The 23,081-nt window shown below is 43.1% G+C and overlaps 2 protein-coding genes across 8 annotated transcripts in view; one reads left to right on the forward strand and one right to left on the reverse strand.

The window, feature by feature from the left end:
* The window catches only part of GTF2I (general transcription factor IIi), an 81,586-nt gene extending 64,340 nt beyond the window's left edge, over positions 1–17,246 (reverse strand). For 6 of the 7 annotated variants that reach the window (XM_043914931.1, XM_043914933.1, XM_043914929.1 and 3 more), the window contains exon 1: positions 16,856–17,246. The gene's annotated coding sequence lies outside the window, so the exon portion shown is untranslated. The remainder of the gene's footprint in view (positions 1–16,855) is intronic. The other variant, XM_043914934.1, reaches the window with a different exon arrangement.
* LOC122702020 (dapper homolog 3-like) lies at positions 891–19,625 on the forward strand. Its single transcript, XM_043915539.1, has 3 exons — positions 891–1,038; positions 16,100–16,574; positions 17,257–19,625. Exons 1-3 carry the CDS (start codon positions 891–893, stop codon positions 17,531–17,533), a joined length of 900 nt encoding a protein of 299 aa, XP_043771474.1. The 3' UTR covers positions 17,534–19,625.
* The last annotated feature ends 3,456 nt before the right edge of the window (positions 19,626–23,081 follow it).

Consider the following 23,081-nt stretch of genomic DNA (forward strand, 5'->3'; position numbering starts at 1 on the left):
CTAAAGACACCTGAGTATTTAACTATTATTGTTATTCAGTTGCTAAGTTGTGTCTGACTCTGTGTGACCCCATGGACTGTAGCCAACCCAGCTCCTCTGTCTGGAAGTTTCCAGGCAAGAGTACTGAAGTGGGCTGCCATTTCCTTCTCCAGGGGGTCTTCCTGACCCAGGGATCAAACACGAGTCTCTCGTGTCTCCTGTATTAGCAGGTGGATTCTTTACCACTGTGCTACCGGGGAAGCCCAAAGTTATATCTAAATTTACTTAAATCAAAATGGACAAGGCATATTGTTTTTCTATAATAATTTTCATTTAGAATATATTAATACTATCATTATTTCTGAAAGTTCATAGCATTTCTTAATAATCTCACTTTTCCTTTAATTCTCTAGCAAGAGAAAAAAGATGTGTTCCCATGTTACAAACGCAATAATTTCTCAAGGTCATACAGTCACCCTCAGAGCCAGAATATAACATTAGAACAATTTCCTGCCTGTTGCTGCTTCCACTTCTCACCTTCAATTGCCACAGATATGCCATGATATCCATCACGTTCAAAGTGTGTTAATAACTGGGAGGATCACCATCCTAACAGCCTGTGGGGAAGCCCCAGGAGACGAGAGCTCCCACCTCATTATCAGAACTTTCGGGACCATCTCAGTACTTTTGACGGGAAGAACCCTGGAGGTGGCGGAGTACCGTCGGGCTCCATGGGGAAGGCTGATTCTGTCTGGGGCTTTCTGCTCTCTAGAAATGGCTGCATCTGGATCACTTCCCACAGAGCCCTTAGTCAACACGGCGCATGGAACATTCCCTGCACCCCTAACCCGTGACTGCATCCTCTCCTCTGCCCTTTGCCAGAAAGAAACTGTCATCGCACCGCCGCGTTAATGGTGACCACGCGAGGACACACCAGGCCGGTGGTGACACGAGCTTCCAGAGCACGAGGCCTGAGGCCTGATGGGCGGGTCCTCCCAGAGCCGGGCCCGAAGGCCAGGCTGGGGGCGCCCCAGACCACCGGCCAGCTCCGAGACCCCGGTGGGCTGCCCTCGGCCGCCTCCTCTCTGATCAGAGAACCCAGTCAATCACTTCCCAGGAAGGGTCTTTTCACCTCTCACCCTATATAAAGAGTCAGTTTAAAATAAGAGCAAGATAGACAAAAAAAAAAAATAATAAACATTTATTAAATATAGCTATCATGTTTCATTAGTCATCTATTAAATATTCACAACAACCCTGGGAGAGAGGAAGAACAAGAGCAAAACGGAAGTATCCAGGGAGCCTAGGAGAAAAAGAACTTTGAAGGAGACAACACCTCACAAAAAGGAAACAGGCACTCTTCTGGTTTAATTTAAACAGGGGTGTGTGTGTCTGTCTGTCTCTGTGTGTCTGTGGCTGCCTGTCTGTCTGTCTCTGTATGTCTAGAAATGAGCAACAACAAAAAACCCCCAGGATACGATCTGTCATATCAAAACTCAGAAGTCTCCCAAATAAAGAGACCATGGCAAAAAAAAAAAAAAAGAGACCATGAAACAAAAAAATTTCAAGTAACTAAGATGGGACAGTGAGTTCTCTGGAACAAAAAGGGAAATGACCAAAACGACTGTGACCTCCATGTAAGAGTAAATAGAAAAATGGCGGATTGCTTTTAATCTTTTTAAACACAGAGAAGAAAGAAAAAATGCACTGAAACACTTCAGAATGTGAGCACAGTGGGCAAAGTTTAGATTTCCTTTTATTCAGTATGTTTATCATTCACTGGGCATCTTTTTTTTTTAATTTTTTTCATTTATTTTTATTAGTTGGAGGCTAATTACTTTACAATATTGTAGTGGGTTTTGCCATACATTGACATGAATCAGCCATGGACTTACATGTGTTCCCCATCCTGAACCCCCCTCCCACCTCCCTCACTGGGCATCTTGACTAAGGACTGTCATCCTTTGATTGTGGCAAATTCTCTGCTATTATTTCCTTGGGGCTTCCCTGGTGGCTCAGATGGTAAAGATCTCCTGCAGTGCAGGAGACCTAGGTTCAATCCCAGGGTTGGGAGGATCTCCTGGAGAAGGAAATGGCAACCCACTCCAGTATTCTTGCCTGGAGAATCCCATGGACAGAGGAGCCTGGATGACTTCAGTCCACGGGATTGCGGAGTCGGATATAACTGAGTGACTAACACACACACACACACACACACACACACACACACACACACACACACACACACACACACACACACACACACACACACACACACACACACACACACACACACACACACACACACACACACACACACACACACACACACGTTATTTCCTCGGGTATTGGTTCTGTCCCACTTTCTATCTCCTATCCCACACTGAGGCTCAGATTAAATGTATGTTAATCCTTAAATTTCTTACTCTCTTCTGTATGTTTCTCCTTTTTCCTCCCGGAACTAAACTCTGGTCTTCTGACTTATCTTCCACTTCACTCATTTTTTTCTTCACTTGTACTTATTCTGCTGTTAAAACTACCCATCAGGTTTTTTACTTTGTTTATAATTTTCATTTATACAATTTCTATTTGCTGCTATGTCACATTTAAAATTTTCTTCACCCAAAAGATTTTCAAGCTTGACATATTTCTTTAAACATAGTAGGGGGAGTTGTTTTATAGTCTAGGATAATTCAAAATCTCAAGTTTTGCAGTTGTACCTCTGATGTTTCTCATAGTTCTACCTTCAAATGTATGGTTCTTGTTCCCATGTATACCTGACTGTCTTTTACTGTATGCTGGTCGTTTTACATCAAAACCTTGTTTTAAACATGAGACCTGGTGTCTGGGAACAGTACCTGCCTGGGAGAGCACCATAATCCAAGGATTCACCTTCCTCAGATCCCCCAGATATTAACCCAGACCACAAACAGGGATACAAGCTGGCTTATTTCTTAATCAGCCTTATTCAATCGGGGGTCGCAAGTTATTGAGGGGAATGGCGAATCTGACCCCTGAATTTTGTGCAGATTCTGTGCTTTGGTTTCTGCCTCTTCATCCCAAAAGGTTTTCAAAACTCAAGTTCATATGGTGAAACTGGCAGATGCCCTCAGAGCAAAAGAGATTTCCACTTCTACTATTAGTTCCCTTAAAAAAGAATTTTTTTTGGCCCATTGTGCAGCTGTGGGATCTTAAGTTTCCCAACCAGGGATCATACCCTGCCGCCTGGAGTGGAAGCGAAGCATCCTAACATCCTAACCACTGGGTCCCCAGGGAAGTCCCCAATCCTCCCGTTAAAATTAGCCTTCTCATAACAGATCTTCAAAATTCCTACCAACTTTTTGGTAGTTTTACAAAAGTTTTGCTGTATAATTCTAGAGCATTCTTAGTAGTCCCACCAACTCTGGGAACAACACCTAATTTACAGTAGTCTTTATCTTCAAGAACCATTTATGAATTAGCCAGAACTATTCTTAAACTGCAAGGTTACCCAATTCAAAGCACCACAACAAACAAAGGAAATTTTCTTGTTTTATTCAGCCTAAAGGTGGCACTGACCCCACACACAGCCAGTCAAGGAACACAAGGGACATCATTAGACTTCTGTTCCCTCCCGGCCGACCTCACTTCTCCTTAAGAAGACGGGTTTTTTCCTAAGACAGATGGCAGCCATGTGCGTATATTTAAAGTTTGACCACACACCAATTCTGTGACCCCTGTATGTTCCTGCTACCTTCTCCACAGAAGGTCTGGGGATTTGTATCCCAAGCTCACGTAAGTGGCTAGTCAGAACAAGATTACCGGGGATACACTGTGATTGGCAGAACAGCCAGAACTGCGCAGAAAAGGAAGGTAAGCAGCTATTCAAAAGGCAAAGCAGGACACGGTCATCAGAGAAAGGGGTTAATAAAGTGTTCGAGGACACAAAAATCATGGCTACCAGAGTCCGTTCCACCTTCTTTCCTGTTTTTTCAATTTCCTTACTTCTTCAACTCCAAATGTTTTTTTTTAACTTCATCTTTTGTTTCCCTGATTTGATTTTAATTCTCCTTTATGAGTTTCAAAACTGAACTTAATTGGCCTGTTGCTGTTTCGCCTTTTTATCTTTTAACCTGTCAGCTATTGTTTAAAAGCAGCAATGCCTTCTTTTACGTCTCTGAAAACGGATTCCAGTCATTCTGTAAAATCTTCTTGGGTTTCTTGTTGGAGATCCATTTCGGGGATTAGGTTTGTCTGTGTCCTTACTGTACTGATCTCTTCTACCTCAAAATAAGCCAGTAATTAATTCCATGTAAGTGCTTGGGTTTTTTATGGTTTGTTTTTGCTGTAGCCGGTATGCCTGCTACTTATTTATTTATGGCCACTTGCTCCACAAAGCCTGCAGTAGTATATCAGTTCCCCAACCAGGCAGGGATGGAACCCACAGCCCTCGCAATGGAAGCATGGGGTCTTAACCAGTGGGCCACCAGCGAAGTCCCCCATGGTAGTGTTTTCATTTGACCACACTTCCACTTGTAATTTATTGATCCTTGCCATTAATGCTGAGCAGCACAATACTAAAGAGATTTTATAGTGAGTCAAACAGAGTTCTATAACATTTTGACATAGGCCACATCACTCTAATAAAAACATCGAGACTCTTAAGATTTCTGATTGGGTTGATTTCTAAAGTATTACTAAAATTTCAAATTAAGTAATACTGCTTCAAATTAAGCTTCAGGTCAGACTGTTAAATCAGTTGGGGGAGAGAAGTCATAACTCTGATCTTGGTTGTTTTTTTTTATTACATTTATGTCTTATTTCTTTTTTGTGATGCTATAGTTATTTTCAACAAGCATTTTTCCATTTCAATCTCAAAGCTTATAATCTTAGATCAAGAAGAAAATTCAAGATATTTTAGTGCAACCTCTTTGTTCCATTATATTAGAAATGAGAAACCCAACCCAACAAGATTAGCTGTCTGGATAAAGTCACAGAGACAGCTAATTTTATAACCAGGGACTAGAATTGCATCTCCAACTTCCAACTTTCATGCACAAAAATAATCCAAGAAAGGCAGGTTAAAAGGTGATTAGAACTGTACTACTAGGCAATCTTTCTAAGGCACTTAGGAAGCACTTAGAAGCAAACTGAAGCAAAAGTATATCCTTTTTGTCCAAAAGGCAAATACTAGAGGGACACTGAAGGGTACATATGAACATCAACAGTACTTTCTGAAAAAATAAAGAATATTGTTCAAAGAAAAAAATATGAATGACTTGCAGACCGATTGTCTAGATGAACGCCTAACTTACGTCACAAAACTCTGCTGACAGGCACGGTCAGGCACACACATCACCGTTAACAATGACAAACAGCCATGAGTCGTTTAAGCAACACTTTATTTTAGTAAAATCCAAAAACCAAGATCCATGGTCAGCTAAGAAGAAATGGATTTGAAGTCAGCCAGGCACCAGGCTCAATATTTTCTTCTCAAAAATTTCATTTTTAGTTTTCTATAGGCAGTTCTCTATTATTTTTACTTATAAGCAACTAAGATCCACACTGTACATTTAGTTAAGCATGGTGAAATAAACTTTACTACAAAAACCAGTAAGTTTCCGAACTCAGTGTTTTATTTCTAGAGCCATAATTACTAAACCGCAGATACGTGGATCAATTAAAACTGAGAAAACATTAAAAATCAATTAACATACTTATCCCGAGGATATTGGCCATGGAAGGCTACAGACAGTATTTAGGACAGATAATATGGTATTCAATTCTGCAATTAAACAGGCTTAAGAATTAAAAAAAAAGGGGGGGGAGGAATACTTTAATTAACCAGGAAAATCTTCCACCGAAACTTAATTTTTTGACCTCCACTCCAACAAAATGCAGCATGGCTTTCCTGTGCTGTGGTCGCTTTCACTGTACCAGAATTTAAGATGAGCTATCTCTTCCTTGGTTTTTTTTGGTTATTGTTTGGTAGCTTCAGCTAGTAAAGAATCTGCCTGCAATGCAGGAGACCCCAGTTTGTTTCCTGGGTCAGGAAGATTCCCCTGGAGAAGGGATAAGCTACCCAACTCCAGTATTCTTGGGCTTGCCTGGCGGACTACAATCCACAGGGTCACAAAGTGTCGGACACACCTGAATGACTAAACACACACACACACATCTTTTTTAGTTGTCTCCATTATTTGAGATCTAGTCTCAGGTTATTTTTTGTTTATAAGGTTAGCTAAAACTCAAATTTACCAATTCATTTAATTTTACTAAAAGCCACGAAAGCCAAATTTCAGCAAAATTGTGACTAAAGGCATCATTACAGTCTTAACTACACTCATCTTCAGCGAGAAATGTAAAATAACTTTCAGTATCACTTAATTCGAAGAACAGTAAAATGGAATTTCAAACTTTTACAAAATTCTGATTTTATAAAAGTAATTTTTTTAAATGAAGACAACTAAGAAAAAGCTAAAATTCGTCATCTAAGATACTACATATTTTGTCTTAAGATGGTGCCTAAAATAAAAGGCAAGGACCTAATAGCTGAATCAGCTGATTTTATCCTAAACAAGATTCAGTTCCATTAAAATTAGTATAAATTATCATGTAATATTACATACCGGCAATCTATTAGGCTGCCTAAAAATTTCTACCTCTGAAACTTGTATTTAATACCTCTGTGTTCTAGCTACAATATCCTAAAAGCTAAAGTTGTTTTTAGGGGAGAAAACTCACTCATCCCTAAAATGTCAGTATATATTTAGTGAAATCACTTTGGGTTGTGAACAAAGATTTTATAAAGATCTTAAATTTTTTTCAGCATAGTACCATTTGTTCTGGGCTTCCCAGGTAGCTCAGCAGTAAAGAATCAACCTGGCAATGCAGGAGACGCAGGTTCGATCCCTGGGTCCAGAAGATTCCCCTGGAGGAAGAAATGGCAACCCACTCCAGTATTCTTGCCTGAGAAGACAGAAGAGGAGCTGGACAGAGGAGCTTGGAGGGCTACAGTCCATGGGGTTGCAAAGAATCGGACACGACTGAGCATGCACGAACCATTTGTTCTAATTATGTCCACTGAGCAGTTTCTAAAGAAAATGTATTTACAGTAATTCATTGACTCCATTAGTTTAACTTCTGAAAGATCCCAAGAAGCTAACTTAGTATCTTGACATGTTTATTGTGACTGCTGCCAGACACATTTTACAAAGCAGACCTTTTCTAACATAAGACTAGTTGATAACTTAGAAAGTAAATTGCCCACGATCACAGAATTATTATATTACTAGAGTCTCATCCATATCTGACTGTTCTTAATTCCCAAGTTCTTTTAAACTACACTATACACTGTACCGGAGAAGGCAATGGCACCCCACTCCAGTACTCTTGCCTGGAAAATCCCATGAATGGAGGAGCCTGGTAGGCTGCAGTCCATGGGGTCACCAAGAGTCGGACATGACTGAGTGACTTCACTTTAACTTGTCACTTTCACGCATTGGAGAAGGAAATGGCAGCCCACTCCAGTGTTCTTGCCTGGAGAATCCCAGGGACGGGGGAGCCTGGTGGGCTGCCATTTATAGGGTCGCAGAGTCGGACACGACTGAAGCGACTTAGCAGCAGCAGCAGCAGCAGCATACACTGTACACTATAACCCAATTTTTAACATTTTTCAAATTCCACTACCCACAATATTTAAATTTCATTGTTTTCAAGGACTTAGGTAACTCCTCTACATGAGGTTTTTAGGTTCAAGCACTAAACGTCACCCCTAAAAAAGTTTAAAATTCTCAGCCTAAATTTTTAAAATTCCCAGCATTCCACAATGCTTAAAAGAGATATTTTCATTATCCCTAAGTACTGTCTCACAAAACACTTACTAGGCAAAGGAAAATATAGCGCACATCATCCACCTTCTTAACCAAGTATTCAAAGTAACTGCAGTCACGGGACAAATAAGCATCATGCCCCCCCAGCAAAACACAAGAACACCACGATGTTCCTGTCCAAACTGCACTGGACAAGCCAGACTTGAGAGTCATTTTATGAAACGACTGCTCTGTAACCTTCAAAAAGGCCAAGGGCATGAACATCAAAGACAGAGGAACCGCTCTACAGGGAAGTATATCATAGAGATGGGACAACGGGATGAGGAGTGTGATGCTGGGGAGCCCCCAGCGGTTCAGTGGTCAGGACTCTGAGCTTTTACTGCCGAGGCCAGGGTTCAGTCCCTGGACAGAGGACTCAGCGTGCTGCTGGGCGCCCTGTGCTACATACAGTGGTGTTTGGCAAAACACGAATGGGCTTGCAGGATGAAGGGTATGTGGGAAATTTTTGTTTGTTTGCTCTTCTTATAATTATTTTGTTGAAAGTGTTTCAAAATGATTTTTTAAATATTTAATGCATATTCATTAAAACATAGGCACTAATTAAAATTCCTCCTACTTTTGCCTGACTTCAAAGGTGTTCTAACTTTTTTGCTTTTGCAGTCACAAGTGGAGTATTAGAACTGGGAGAGTGAAGGATGTTACACTATAATTACTGATTAAAATTTGTCCCGATTAGCTAAATAAAATTGGATTTTTTTTTTTTTTTTTGCTTCTTGCATTTTAAGGAAGGAGTGGTTAGAATTTCATGTCAAAGTATAAACATGCACACACAACTTTATCTAAAGATTGTCAGATAAAACTCCTACAGACTACGTATCAATCAAATGGTGTACCAAGGTCTTTTAGTTTCAACAGTACTGTGTTTGGGTTTGGGGACAGGTCCTTGATCCAGGTCTCCACAGTCAGCACTCATGACACTGGTTAATTCAAGATGGATCAAGACTGATTTAAGTCAAGGCTTTTAAGTTTTTATAGTAGGCTACGCTTACATTTTAAGATGTGTTAAGTCACTTTGGCTGTGTCCGACTCTGCGACCCTGTGGACTGTAGCCTGCCAGTCTCCTCTATCCATGGGATTTTACAGGCAAGAATACTGGAGTGGGTTGCCATTTCCTCCTCCAGGGGATCTTCGGGGCCCACGGATGGAACTCAAATCTCTTGTTTCCTTCATTGGCAGGCAGGTTCTTTACCACTAGTGTAAATTCTTAATTTCTGCAGAAATAAAGTTTGTAATTTTATCAGTAAACATCAAGTGATCGCTCAAGACAAAACAAAACACATTGCAAAGGTTAGGATTTGAAATGATCTCCAAGTGTTTACTTTCATACTTAAAACATTATGCCCTCTCTACCCTATTTCCAAAAAACTGTTGAGACAGCTAACAAAAATAGTCAAATTTTTCTTTTTTGAAAAGCCAAGGGATGGAGAAGGAAATGGCAACCCACTCCAGTATACTTGCCTGGAGAATCCCATGGACAGAGGAGCCTGGCAGGCTACAGTCCATGGGGTCACGAAGAGTGGGACATGACTGAACCAACTGAGGAGGCACACAGCCTTTGTTACATGTAAAATGAATACATTTACTTAACACTAATTTACTGAGACCTATATGTATCGAGCACAGAAGTGAAGAAAACAAATAAAAATCCTTCCCTTCAAAAAAAAAAAAAAAAAAGCCAAGGGAGACTTCCCTGATGATCCAGTGGTTAAGAACCCGCCTTTCTATGCAGGGGACACGGGTTCAATCCCTGGTCAGAGAAGTAAGATCCCACATACCTTGGGGCAACTAAGCCCACACACTGCAACTAAGACCCTTTGCAACCAAATAAATACATAAAATATTTAAAAATAAAAAAGCCAGGGAACTTCCCTGGTAGTCCAGTTGTTAAAGACTCCAAGCAGAAGGTCTGAGTTTGAGCCCTGCTCAGGGAACTAAGATCCCACAGGCCCCATGATATAGTCAAGTAAGTAAAATAACTTAAAAAAAAAACAAAACAGGTGAAGGAAAAAATGATAAAATAATTAAATGGAGTCAGGGAAAGAGGGTCTTCCCCAATAGTGGATCACAAGTTCAATACTGAGTTTCACACCATCCAGAACACTGTCTTTGTAAAACAAACACACACCTTATCAACTATTCAGGAAAATCCACAACTTTTCTCAGCACTAGTTTGAAATTTTTCACACATGTATAAAGTATACTTTTATACTGATAGTCCAGAGTTTTTTTAAAGTAGCAGCTTTCTCTACCAATACACAAAGAATGTACTCCTTTTACTTTACTTCAAGTTTAAAAAACATTTGGTTTCCTTGTTAACCTGCCTCCCTTGTTTTTTTCTAACTTTGTATGAATTGGAGGAGGAAATGAAAATCAAGTAACTGGCCTAAAAGTTCCATCTTTTCTCTTTTTAATGTATTGTCCACAGAAAGCAGGCAACAGAGCCAAGCAATTATGAACGGCAGCTTTGGAATCAGGCCAAAATTCTGAATTAAAGGCCTAGCTCCAATACTAGATATGGTTGGCTGTGGGATTCTTTAATCCCCAATCTCCTAGTCTGGAAATGACAATAAATATGTGAACTTAACTCACAAGGTTCCTATCAGAATCTGTCAAGCACCTGACAGCGTGCTAAACATAAGCGTTCAATAAACTGAATAAGCACTTAATTTTAAATTTAATTAAATCACTTATTTCTAAAACACACACATATGGGGACTTGTCCAGACTCTATGCTTCCACTGCAGCGGGGGGCCTGGGTTTGATTCCTAGTGGGGAAACTAAGATTCCACACAGCAAACTGAGATCTGTGCAGCAAAGCCAAATGAAACAGATCAAACAGTCAAACCCCTAGAGACCGAAAGTAGCCCGGTGAGTGCAGGGGCTGCAAGGAAGAGGGACTGGCTTAATGGGCAACTTCAGTTTAGGAAGATGAAGAAGTCCTGGAGCTGGACTTTATGATGGCTGCTTAGCCCTGTGACTGTACAGACGGCACTTAACACTGCGTGTGGCATGGATATTTTACCACAGTTTTTAAAAATCACTATAAGGAGCTATCTGAAAGAAAGAGGTTTTCATCGTGGAAATGGCGGACGCCAATTCTTCACCAAGAGACAAACTCATTTCTCAGCGGTTTTCTCTGCTATTGAGAGGTCTGTTCAGACAATTCTGCCCCAAGGAAATTGGTAAAAAGAAAAAGCGAAGAGCCAGCAATTTCACTAAGTATGCACACCAAAAGCTTGAAAACAGGGAAGACTCAAAATACTTGTACAACAATGTTCATGTTGCAACACTGTAACGTCCAAAAGGTAGAAACCATCTAAACGTCCATCAACAACCAACAGAAAACAAAATGCGGTGCATCATACAAGGCAGTATTATTCAGCCATTTAAAAAAAAGGAATGACATTCTGATACACACAACACAGATGAACCTGGAAAGTATTACTCCAAGTAAAACAGCCAGACACAAAAGGACAAGTATTGCATGACTTCACTTACATGAACTATCTAAAATAAGCAAATTCACAGAGACGAAACGTAAATTAAGAGATGTCCCGGAACTCTAGGGAAGAAGGAAAAGGGAAGTTACCACTTCATGGCCTTCTATCTGGGGCAATGAGAAAGATTTTAGAAATAGTGGTGATGGTTATACAATGCTGTGATTGTAATTAAAGGCACTGAATTTAAAAGGCTTAAAAATGCTTTAAATGGAAAAAAAGGAAAAGAACAGGAGAAAAGTGGGAATCTACCAAATTTCCCTGAACTACTTTAGGCACTTTTCAAACTAATTCCAGTACCAGGGTCAATCTCTTTGCACTGTCCTTCCTTATAAAGTGGGCATTTTACATGTTGTCATCCTTCTTTGTCAAATTATCATTTCAATAAAGTAATCTAACCTAAGTGTTTAAGACTGAGGCCAAGAACACTTTTTAATTTTAGTTCAGTTCCACTATCTCATTTTAAGTAAATTTTGGTCTGAAAATTCAATCGAGACAAAACTCTGTTCACATGTATGTTATAGTCAATACTAAGAGCTTTTTCTAAATATATCAAATTCTTAATAATGAACAAGAAATAAGCAGTTTTCTCAGGTATCATTTAACTGTCAATTTCTAGTGAAAACACTAAGGTGAGTGAGACCTGACCGTACTTAAGAAAGCTAAACTTTTCTTACCTTCTTTAATTGCCCAATAAAAACAAAGAAATTCCAATTGCCCTTCAACACATTTATGAGTTTCTATCTCAAATATGTCAACAGCCTGGGGGAGGGGGGGGTGGGCAGGGAGAAGGTACTGCTTTGAAAACTTGAATGATAGCTGAAGAAAACTGGTGGAGGGATTCTGTGTTGGGTAACCAGTTCTAAAGACTATTTTCCAATACAAGGCAGACATTAATCTCCATTATAGATATTCACATTATAGACAGTTGTCTACTAACCAGGGCTCATTTTAACCAGATACCCTAAACAGGACCAAACACTTGACTATGCTCTGATTCTACAATTATACCAGAATACAATCACATACAGGCTTCCCTGGTGCCTCAGATGAGAAAAAAATCTGCCTGCAGTACAGGAGATGGGGGTTCAATCCCTGGGTCGGGAAGATGCCCTGGAGATGGAAATGGCAACCCACTCCACAATTCTCACCTACGAACTCCCAGGCACAATCACAGACAGTACTTTAAGGTGGGGGAGGGGTGATGTATTTCCTTTGCCATCCTACAAAGACAAAAACACTTTGTCAGATGGGGAAAATCCCCGAAGAACAATTCCTGCCCTCACAGAATTTATATTCTCCAGAGTCTGTGGAGATTAACCTTGTAATCAGTATAACAAGGATTGGTATCTACATGCAGTTTTTATTTCCTTAGAAAATTCAATTTCTGTAAAGTATTAAACATAGTATTTAATTTTAATTCATTCAACCTTCAGAACAACCCTAAAAGAGAAACAGTTTCTATTATCATCATCCTTTTTTAAAATAGGGAAACTGGGATACAAAGATGTGAAAGGGAATTGTTCAAAGTAACACAGATGGAGTAATTTCAGAACCTATGTCAATAGGCACCCACTAAGCCATACTCCGTCTCACTCAGTCGTAAATTCATTTAGCCTCCGAAGTTACACTTTTTAAATAAGCGAATTCTTTTAAAGTCCTCCATAATTTTTCAACTTACAACCAAGGAACATGAGTCAATCTGCCATCAACTCTGACAATCCCTATGCAACTTTTTCTTATCTTCCCACTAGGTCAAAGTGGGAAAAAGCAGAGGAGTAGCATCAGAAACAGGCATGGGGTATGAAAGGCAAGGATTGCAGAAACAAAGAGGAAAAAAAAAAGAAAAACCAAAAACGGGAAAACTGCATCTGGGAGGATTCCAGTAAAGGAAAGCCAAGAAGAAACTGCTAAAGAAGAAAAAGAAGAGTATTAAGATGCATTCAAAAAAAAAAAAAAATGCATTCAGTGCTTCTGATTTATACACCTAATTTTTTCCAGTATTACATACACACATTCTCTCAAATACTTAGTTTTACTACCCCCACACAAGTTGCCTCAGCTACACATTGGTTAATCGAGTATTGTTCTTCATATTGGGGTTTCCTTTGTGGCTCAGCTGGTAAAGAATCCGCCTGCAATGCAGGAGACCTGGGTTCAATCCCTGGGTTGGGAAGATCCACTGGAGAAGGGAAAGGCTACCCACTCCAGTATTCTGGCCTGGAGAATTCCATAGACTGTAGAGTCCATGGGGTCGCAAAGAGTCCGACCCAACTGAAGGACTTTCACTTCACATTCTTCACACTGCCATACTGCCACTTAAGCTCACTGATTACAAGGAAACCCAACTCTACAATTATAGTGATCAACTGATTAATTACATTTCCTACCTTCTTTTAGTAACAATGAATAAGCTTAACTCAAATAAATGTAGACAACTTTTGAAGAAAAAAAGTATCAATGTAAGAACCTTTGGTAAACTGCTACTAAAAAATTCTTGGTAATTATCTTTCAGGTGTGTGTGCGTGTGTCTTCAGCTGTGTCTGCCTCTTAGCAACCCCATGACCGTAACCCACCAGGCTCCTCTGTCCATGGGCTTTTCCTGGCAAGAATACTGGAGTGGGTTACCATTTCCTTCTCCAGAGGATCTTCCCAACCTAGGGGCTGAATCGAGTTTCTTTTGTCTCCTGCATTAGCAGGTGAATTCTTTACCTCTGGGCCACCTGGGAAGCCCATAACTTTCAGGCAGATTACCTCTAATAGATTTCAGGAAAAGTTAAATATTAATACTATTCTCAAAGAGAATTACATCTCAAACAATTCTTCAAAAAAAAATGCTTTCCCTTAGACATACATAAAAATCACTTGATCAGCATCTGTTTAAGCCACTAAAACAATTTCATGTTAGTTACACCACAGCAGTTATGTGAAGAGGACTGCAATATTTGAAAAATTCATATTTTCAATGAAGAATGAAACATGACAGAATTTAACTAGGTGGAATGCAAGATAAATAGCTGGTCACCAGTAATAACATAAAAGGTGAGGTGTTTGGTACTTTTTCAGTGTTCTGATTTACTTGAGCAGACTCTGTCTTTTGTATTTTATGTTTTGGAACACACCATTGATCTAAGGATCATCCAAATAAAATGACAGAACATTACTAGAAACTAATCCCACTCCCCTTATCTAATTTAAGATTACTTACTTTCCCAAAACAGAAATCCACTATACTAAAAATTAAAATCATTCTCACCAAGACCTGTGCCCCAAGACAATGAAAGCCAAAGCCTATGCTTCAATGACAAAGTCTTTGTAGTCACTTTCTTAAAAGTTAGTCAAATCACTGGTGCATGGAACTGGGGGTGGGGGGGAAGAGTTGGGGAGTTCCAGCTGCTCTGCCTGCCAAGATAAACAAAAATTCTTAACTCCCTGTTTGCCAAGTAATCTACAGTAAGCAGTCTGAATTACTTTGATTCTTTAAGATCTCGTTTCAATGTAAGGAAAAGCATGCACCTAGAATAAACTTCCCTCACAACTTAATTTCATACCAGAGTGAATAGTTCTCACAGTGTTCCTCCTCAGAGCAGCAACCACAGCACCAACTGCGAACTAGACAGAAATGCAAATTCTCCAGCCCATCCCAGACCTGCAGCATCAGAACGTCTGGGGTGTTTTAACAAGCCCCGCAGGGAATGCTTGGGTTCTGAGAACCGATAGCCTAAGGTCTAAGAGTCATAAAGGTTCCAGGTTTACTGGCTTGGTGACCAACAGGTAATCACCCAGCTTCTCTAGACTTGTTTCTCTTCTAAACAGTGGAATTAGGGGGTTGTTATGGATATTAAATAAGAAAACCACGTTAAGTTTCTAAGAGCAATGCCTGACATATAAAGACATTATTCAAGCACTAGCTGTCGCTACTAATATGAGCTTTGACTGCTGTAGACTGGAAGGGGGATAAAGACAAAGACAGAAAAGGCTTAATCCCTACCTCTCCAGGAGTTTAAACCTAGTGACCAGGCCAAGGCACGTGTACACAAAGCAGAACCAACCAAACTCGAAGAGGAAATAAAGAGAGGCAAACGAGCTGACCCTAAGAAGCAGCAACAAATTCTGACCCAACATTATAAGAGAAGGCTTTAAAGAAGTGGCTGCATATGAGCAATAAGAGTTCCACGGCCTCAAGGGAAGAAAAAGTCATTCCAGCCTACAGGTGTGAGCCAAGATCACAAGCAGCAGGCGAAAAACGAAAAGTGCACGGTAGCAGATTGCAGTGGCTGGAAAACGGACCAGGAAAAAATCTGCTGCAGGACATAAAATCGGTCACCTCAAATCCTGGGGCTTAGCTGGGGGTGGGGGGAGGGATTGGAGGCGTGGGTAAGACCCGGCCTCCGCCCGGCACTCTAATGCACACGCTCGTCTGCAAACTAAGTTCCCCTTTTGTTTTCTGAGCACCCAGAGACCACTTTTACGCACAGCGGCCCATCAAGTCATTGTCTGCAGCAAAGTTGAACGCAAAAAGCTGAGAAGCGTGCCCGGAGCCCCGGATTCCGAGGAGTGGGCGCTACTCCAATTAGACCCGATGTCTGAACATTCCCAGACACCAACAAGCGTAAAACCATGAACACTTTTATTTTAAAAAATCACCTTATTAAAAGGCAAAACTTGGATAAGCACGAAGTCGGGAGGAACGAGGGCAGGGGTTTTGCTTTTCGGGTTCGTCTTCTTCTCTGAACCCCCTCTGGATACTAGCCGAATCCCGATGGCTTATTTTCCCAAGCTTGCAGGCTGAGGTTTTCCTTCCGGTCATTGTGTTTATTTCCCCCAAAGAGCAAGGCCCCGCGGGGGCAGGCGCGCCGGCCCGGGCCCGGGACAAAGCCCACTCCCGGGCTCCACCTGGGCGCGGGGAGGGGCAGGGAGGGGCGGCGCTCCGCGGCCCGCCCGCCGGCCGGCCGCAGTTACCAAGCAGCGCGGCACCGCCCACCCCCGCCGCCCGCCGGCCAATCCGGCGCGTCTGCTGCCCGGGCGCACGAGCCCCGGAGACACCAGTCCGAGCGCGACCCCACGGCTGGGGCCTGGCACCGAGCGCGCACCCGCACCGCCCGAGCCGGCCAATCAGCGGGCCGGGCATGCGCAGCCCGCAGGCTCGCTCGCTCGCTCGCTCGCTCGCGCGCGGGGCCCTCACGCGTGAGGCGCCCCCCCCCCCCCACCACCACACGCCGCGCCGGTGCGCGCGCCCCTCCCCCACGCACCCAGGCGCGCGCGTCAACTGTCGTCCCCCGCGACCGCGTCTGCTCCTGCCCCACCCCCAACGCCGGCGGCCCGGGGCTGGTGGGGGGCGGGGTGGGGGCCCCCACAACACGGCCACCGACGGTCCCCAGGCCCCCCCAGCTGTCCGTGCAGGGCCCCCCCCCGGAGGGAGGGGGCAAGTCTCAAAAGCCCTGCTCGAGATGGCAACCGGGGCGGGGGTGGGTGGGGGGGAGCGGGGATGAGGCGACGGGGACTCACCCGAGTGCAGCCGCCTCCAGGCAGCGCCGGGGCTGGGGGGGCGCCGAAGGGAAGCGAATGTGGGCCGCGCGCGCGCGAGCTGTGGCCGCGGCGGAGCAGCCTGGGGTTGAGATGGGCCGGCGAGCGGGCAGGAGGTGAGAGGGCGAGGGGGCCCGAGCGTCTCGGCCGAGCTCCTGTCACCGCCGCATGGCCGCCCTTGGCACGGCCTCGCTCAGCGCCTAGATCCTCTCACAGGGGAACCGAGGGATAGGCCGGGGTAACCGCTGCAGGCGGGCGGCCACGGCTAGAGAGCGCGTGCGGGGAAGCGGGGGGGCGATCGGTGGCCCCTTTTCTCTGCTCTCCGAGCTTCTCTCTCTCCCCCTCCCCCCCCTCTTTTTTTTTTTTTTTTTTTTTGTTCCTAGAAGGCGCGCTGCGCGTGCGCACCCGCAGCGCCGCCCAGCGGGAGTTGTAGTCTCTGATTCGTCCCCACCAATGCGACGGCGGGGGACACTGGACTACGACTCCCAGGAAGCCTCGTGCCGACCAGCCCGGAGCCCGAGGACGCGGCGAGCTCGGCGCCCGGCCCTCTCGGGCAAGGACTGTCAATGGAGGCGCGGGTGGTGGGAGCGAGGAACATGGCTGCACCTGGGGCCTGCGCGGCTGCCCGAGTGGGGGAGGGGAGCGGGGACGCAGGGATGAAAATCCAGGCCGAGTCGGTACCCTTGCCAGGCTTCAGCCGGCCGCAGCCACGGTCCCATGGCTCGCGCTCACTCTTGCATCCGAGATTCCCTGCAAATTGAGAGGCTGGAATACTGCAAAAGCCGGGGAGCCCCAGGCCGGCCTGCCGCCTTCCCTGCTCCGCCAAGGGACTTCCTCCGCCCTGCACCACCCTCCGGGACACAAAGAACTCCTGTTAGTTTCTAAAGCTTGCCTCGAGAGACTCTTGCCGCAACTTCGGACTGGGCGAGGGAAGGGCACCATTCTGTTTTTATTTACCCCTCCACCTCCAGGCTTTGCTCACTTTTCACTCGACATGTAGAAGGAAACTTAAGACGGAAAAGCCATGGAGGGCGAACAGAAAACGTGATTTGCAGCCCGTTTTGTTCTGTCAACCGCTAAGCAATTTTCTCAAACCCCACACCCCCGGTATTTTTTTTTTTTTGCTTCTCAACTTTCATTAGCTCGCGAATTTCGAAAATGGTGAGATATTACTATTCATCCCAAGTTAGAAGTTTAAAAAACTCGAGGCCAGAGATTTTAGATGTTTATGTAAAAAAATCGAGTGATTATGTGATGTTCCTCCCTGCCGGAGATTCTGGCCACGCCGGCCATCCTCCCCCCTCCCCCTCCTCCTCGGTAGGTGGCGACCACGGCGCTTTTTCCAGCCTTTGTCGCTCGCAAGAAAACTTTCCGAGCAGCTAGTCTTTTGATGTAGGGCCAAGACCTTTCCTTTGAATTTGGGTTCGCAGATTAGCCTTCCCCATCTTCTTCCGTAGACCGCACCCATAAAGCCTCATCTAGAATGTCCATGTTGGATTTCTTTTAAAATAGATGGAGAATTTAAAAGATCCCTGCGAAGCAATCTGATTCCAGAAGACGTCTACGTTTTCCCGATTTCCCCTGCAATCTTTTACTGTCATTTTGTCCTCGATTTATTCGATTAGGACTCTCCTTTGTCAAGTTTCTGCACAGCATTTAGTTTTTCATAGGAACAGTTCTTTTTACACTCATACTTCATTAACATTTTGGAATATTTAAACTCCATCTTCCCAATACCAAGTACAACTGACATACTTAGGGATAAACATTAACTCTTGAGAAGCCTACAATTCAGCTAGTAATAGCAACCACCCCAGGAGCTGCAAACTCAGCTGCTGTGAGCATCAGTTGAGGATGCTTTATGGAGGGATAAGAGCCCTGAGTGCTCAGACGGTATAGAATCTGCCTGCAATGCAAGGGGTTCCAGGGTTTAATCCCTGGGTCCAGATCCCCTGGAGAAGGGAATGGCCACCCACTCCTATATTCCTGCCTGGAGAATTCCATGGACAGAAAAGCCTGGTGAGCTTCAGTTCATGAGATAGCAAGGAGTCCAACACGACCGAGGGACTAACACAACTTTTTTTGTTGTTTGTTTTTTGGTCTTGAACGGATTATTGGAGATACTGAGAAGTTGAGGACAGTGATGGGAGGATGCACTGGGTGTGGTGGAGTAATGGAGGAGCATTGGAAGGGTGTTAGGAAGTAAGACAAGGGTTCATTTAGTCACGACTACCCTTGTCATTAAAAACTTATGTGGGAGACAGTCCCCTTTTTATGAAGTTAACAGTTCCGTTTGAAATTTTGCTGCTGCTTCATGAACAACTCCAGCTTCCTTGAGGTTGAGGTTGAACTATTGAATCCTAAAGCTGGTCTTAAAACTTTAGGTGGTTTTGAATTGCCTCTGGACAGAAAGCTGGACCTTTGGGGGACAATGAACAGCGTATAGAAGTCAACCTTTTTTCCCCATGTACTGCTATTAGCAGATTTAACCCTCAAATCCATGCTTACAGTCATAAATATCATACATGTTCAGTCTTAAGACCCGGCTCACCTTGGCTGTTAGTGGTGCACTTGCTGTTGGCTAACCAGTTTTTCCCTCACCTCATTGGTGCGGGTGCTCTGCTAATGGTGATCAGAATTACAAGCCACTTGAGATACCAACTCAGCACAGCCAGCTGTTTTCCAACACAAGATCACACTGCTGTTTTAGGGGTTCAGCAACAAATGAAAAATAAAAATAAAAAAATCATTGATTTGTATATTTAGGAATGATTTCTTATGCAATACTCATTTTTTCAAATCACACTCAACTTTTGTTTCAAATCACATTCAACATAACAGGATGTGTGTACCAAGACTGAGATTGCAGTCTGACTGTACCATGCGGCATGTTGGATCTCAATTCCCCGACCAGAGATCAAACTTATACCGCCTCCAGTATAAGCTCAGAGTCCTAACCACTGAACTGCCAATGCAGAATCTTGCAGATTATTTCAAATTATTTCATATACATCTCTCTTTTTAATGTTTAACCTAGCATATGCAGTCCTGCAGGTGAGTGTCCAAAAACAGGACACTCCATTCTATTGCATACAGTAGCCCCTCCTTATCTATGAGGATAGTACTGAATTCTCCATATACTATGTTTTTTTTTCCTGTATGTACATACCTATAGTAAAGTTCTTCGTTTTAGGGGGCTTTTTTGGCCATGCATGAAGATCTTAGTTCCCTGACCAGTGGTTGAACCCAAGTTCCCTGCAGTGGAAGCACAGACTCTTAACCACTGGACCACCAAGTTAGTCCCTTATAACAAAGTTTAATTTATAAATTATGCACAATGAGAGATTAATGGGCTTTCCAGGTGGCGCAGTGGTAAAGAATCCACCTACCAATGCAGGAGATGCAGGTTCGATCCCTGGGATGGAAAGATACCCTGGAAAAGGAAGTGGCAACCCGTTCCAATAGTCTTGCCTGAAAAATTCCATGGACAGAGGAGCCTGGTAGGCTACAGTTCAGGGGATCACAGAGAGTCAGACACAACTGAGTGAATACACACAAGAGATTAATAATAACTAAAACCAATATAACAATATGTATTGCAATAAAAGTTACATGAATGTGGTGTCTTTCTCGAAATATCTTATTACACTATACTCACCCTTCTTATGATGAGGTGAGCTCCCAGGTATCACCAGAGTTAATCTGTTCTTCCGTGTTTTACGCCCTGGTGCCTCCTTTGCACTTTTATGAATAAAAGTCCTATTGGACATTTTCTTCTGGAAGAGCCCGGTTTCATCACAATTGAAGACTTGCTTTGGATAACATCCTTTCTCCTTAATCAACATCTTCAACTCCGCTGGAAACGGGGCAGCAGTTGCTTCCTCAGGAGACACAGCCTGTCCAGTAATTTTTATATTTTTCAGTCCAAACCTATTCCTGAATCTGTATAGCCATCCCTTACTGGCAGTAAAGGGCTTGGTGTCACTTGTTTCGGGGGCTCCCTGGCTGAAGTCTTCATAGAGGGTCAGTGCTTTCTGACGCAACATGTTGCTGTCAATAGGAACACGCTTTCTGTTCATGTCTTCCACCCACAAATCTAATGCCTCTTCCATCTTAACTATGCACTCATCACGGACTGTGGCCGTAACTTTTGCAGTTCGGGGCGCTACAGCAAAACTAGCACGAATTTCTTTTTCCTTCTTCATAATTTCACGGATAGAAGATTCGTTCTTACCGTAGATCTTAGCAACCTCGGCATAAGATTTTTTTTCTTTCCTTACTAAGTCGAGAACTTTCACTTTTTCAATCAAAGGAAGCACTTTACGGCTTCTCTTTGGCATATCTGAACCACCAGCATCACTACTCTTGCTCTTTGGAGCCATTATTAAGTAAAATAAGGGTTAACTTGAGCACAAGCACTGCTGATACCTCGCAGTAGATCTGATAACCCAGGCAGCTACCAAGAGACTACCGGGCAGGATACGCTGGACAAAGAGATGATTCACGACCCAGGGCAGGACGGAGCCGGCGGGTGTGAAATTTAAAACTTATGAATTGTTTATTTCTGGAATTTTCCATCTGCAGCCAGCCCTCCATATCCGCGGGTTCTGCATCTGCGGATTCAACAAACTGTGGATGGAAAATATTCCAAAACAAACAAACAAAAAAATGCCAGAAACTTTCAAAAAAGCAAAACTTGCCTTTGCTGGGTGGGCGCCCAGCAACGATTTACATAGCATTTACATCATATTTACAATGATTTACATAGCATTTATATAGTATTAGGTATTATAAATCAAGAGATTATTAAAAGTACACAGGAGGGTGTATGTATGCTGTATGTGAATCCTACAGCCATTTTATATAAGGGACTTAAGCTTCTGCAGATTTTGGCACCTGGGGGTTTTGGGAAGGTGGTGGGGGGGTGGTCCCTGGAACCAATCACCCTTCTAGACCAAGGGATGGCTGTAATGTTTTCCAAATGCCTGTAACTGAAACCGTGGAAAGTGAAACCGCAGATAAGGGGGCGGGGGTGCTGCTGTCTGTGGGAGACAAAAGCCAAGTCAGAGGAGACTCAGCCAGGCTAGAGACAGATCTAAACCAAGTGTGAGCTCTTCCACCAACTTAAATGCATCTTCACACATTCTCCAAGCACAAACAGCCTTGTTTACTGCTTTTAAATAGCAAGTCACATGGCAATGTTGGAATGCCTTCACTAGTCCTGAAAAATCATCACCATCTTGGATTTTTAATACCTGTGTCAGGAATCTGCTTTCTCCATTATCACAGGATCCATCCCCCTATCAGCCGCCTTTGCTGGCAGAAACGCATCTCTACCACTTGGTCAAGGTCACTGTGATTGAGTTTTTCTTTGATTTGTTTTGGTTTGTTTGCACAGCTTGCAGGATCTTAGCTCCCACACCAGAGACAGAATCCAAGCCCTGTCAGTGAAAGCTCCAAGTCCTAACCACTGGACCACCAGGAAATTTCCTAGTGTTCCTTTTTAAAAGTTGGTTGGTTGGAATCCAAACTGAATAATTAATCTTTTTGTGACCCTGTCCTATATTTTATATTGCCCCAAACCATAACTCTAGCAAAAGCTGAGACACTCTTGACATACCCATTTTTCAAAGTAGATCCATCTTTTGATGAACACTAAACAGAGGTCTTTTTCCCTGTAACTCGGCTTGATGCAGGACCAATAAATTTCGGATCCAATTTATTTGGTTTTCTTTATGGCATCAGTTCAGTTCAGTCGCTCAGTCATGTCCGACTCTTTGCGACCCCATAGGCTGAGCATACCAGGCTTTGCTGTCCATCAAACTCCAGGAGCTTGCTGAAACTCATGTCCATTGAGTCAGTGATGCCACCCAACCATCTAGCACTTACAGAGAGAGAATAGGATGAAAAATATATATCTTGATTAAAATAATAGTTTGATCTTTTAGATCTGGGTTTAGTTAGGAATTTCATGCCTTGTCCAGATGACATGGAAAAGGCCAAAATGACATCTTTAGCTCCTGCCTGGTTATCTGCCCTCTAACAGATAAATTCTTCATTATTATAAGGATGCTTTTATAAGAACTGTTTATAAAAACACTATTTGTTTATAAAACACTATTTGTGAACAGCTTTTTGTTTGAACCATTTGAATATTACAATTGTGGAAACAGTATCTTTGACAGAACTCTTCCAAAGGTGGAAAAAA

The sequence above is a fragment of the Cervus elaphus genome, chromosome 10 (assembly GCF_910594005.1).
Source record: "Cervus elaphus chromosome 10, mCerEla1.1, whole genome shotgun sequence".
In the NCBI taxonomy this organism is placed as follows: domain Eukaryota; kingdom Metazoa; phylum Chordata; class Mammalia; order Artiodactyla; family Cervidae; genus Cervus; species Cervus elaphus.

What these genes read in the sequence shown, in the direction of transcription:
- LOC122702020 (XM_043915539.1), top strand. Translation starts at nt 891, where the DNA reads ATGGTGACCACGCGAGGACACACCAGGCCGGTGGTGACACGAGCTTCC. An exon ending in CGGCCAGCTCCGAGACCCCG is followed by an intron (nt 1,039 to 16,099) that starts GTGGGCTGCCCT and finishes TCTGGATACTAG; the next exon opens with CCGAATCCCGATGGCTTATT. An exon ending in CACCACCACACGCCGCGCCG is followed by an intron (nt 16,575 to 17,256) that starts GTGCGCGCGCCC and finishes TTTTGTTCCTAG; the next exon opens with AAGGCGCGCTGCGCGTGCGC.